The 1,083-nt window shown below is 60.7% G+C and overlaps 1 protein-coding gene across 1 annotated transcript; it reads right to left on the minus strand.

Annotated features, from left to right (window-relative positions):
- Positions 1-225: 225 nt before the first annotated feature.
- Positions 226-590, minus strand: LOC103071907 (probable lipid phosphate phosphatase PPAPDC3; the record flags this gene model as incomplete). The annotated part of the gene is made up of 1 exon (XM_007450221.1): positions 226-590. A coding segment is annotated over one exon (365 nt), but the record flags the coding sequence as incomplete, so codon positions are not given.
- Between the last annotated feature and the right edge of the window lie 493 nt (positions 591-1,083).

Below are 1,083 nucleotides of genomic sequence, written 5' to 3' on the forward strand. Positions count from 1 at the left end.
CCCAGCCCGTCCACAGAGGGACTCAGGGTCTGATTGAAGGAGCAGGGGGCACCCAGCATGATGAGAGGGACGTGCCAGTCACTGGTGGGCCCACCTGAGGTCACCAGCCTCCACCAGCCCATGGGGAGATGGGCTGGGGCTGCCTGGTCCCCCCTCCCCTGCCAGCCCTATGTCCTCCTGCTGCCCCTCGGGCCACCCCCGGCCCCGGAGCCGCAGATGAACGGCTCACCAGGCGGAGATGAGCATCTGGCAGGTGTTGGAGGACATCCAGACCAGTTCGACCAGGCGGAACTGGAAGTAGCCAATGACGAAGCCGGAGAGGACATCGGTGATGTGGTGGCGGCCGATCATGACCCGAGACAGGCCCACACAGAGGGCCCAGAGCACCAGCAAGACGCGCAGAGGCACCGCCAGCACCAGGTGGCTGAGGAAGAACTTGGATACCATGGCCGCGCGGCTGGCGTGCCCGGCGGGGAAGGCGTAGATATCCATGGTGACGTAGTCCAGGAGGCTGGGGCTCGTCTCAAACGGGCCACGCCGCTTGATGAGCTTCTGCACGCCAGCCACTGTCATGATGTCCAGGAGCAGGGCTGTGGGCAAGAGAGAGAGGCCCCGAAGGCCGTCAGTGCCGCCCCCCGCGTGCTCTCCCCCCACTGCGCCCTGGCTTCCTTCACTTGAACCACGCGGGCCTCCGAGCAGGTTCCCACCTCAGGGCCTTTGCTTGTGCTGTTCCCTCTACCTGGAAGGCCCTTCCCTGGGATATCCGGACAGATAAAAGTGCTGAATGAGAGAGTGGCGATCAGGGGTTTTGGGGGCCACTGTGGCCCCGTCGGAGGATCTCATCCTGACAAATGGGGCCCTGGGCTGCTGGCTTTTCTCAAAGGACTTCACTGAAGCCCCCGCCAGTCCCGAGAACAGGGTGTTACCATCGCCATCTTTTTTAAGTTGAACTGAAATTCACGTAACACACAATTAACTATTTTTAAGTGTACAGTTCGGCGGCATTTAGTATGTTCACAATGTTGTGCAACCATCACCTCTATAGAGCTCCAAAAAGAAACCCAGTTCCCATCAAGCAGTTGG

Source organism: Lipotes vexillifer, unplaced genomic scaffold, assembly GCF_000442215.2.
Source record: "Lipotes vexillifer unplaced genomic scaffold, Lipotes_vexillifer_v1.1 C27449700, whole genome shotgun sequence".
Lineage (NCBI taxonomy): Eukaryota > Metazoa > Chordata > Mammalia > Artiodactyla > Lipotidae > Lipotes > Lipotes vexillifer.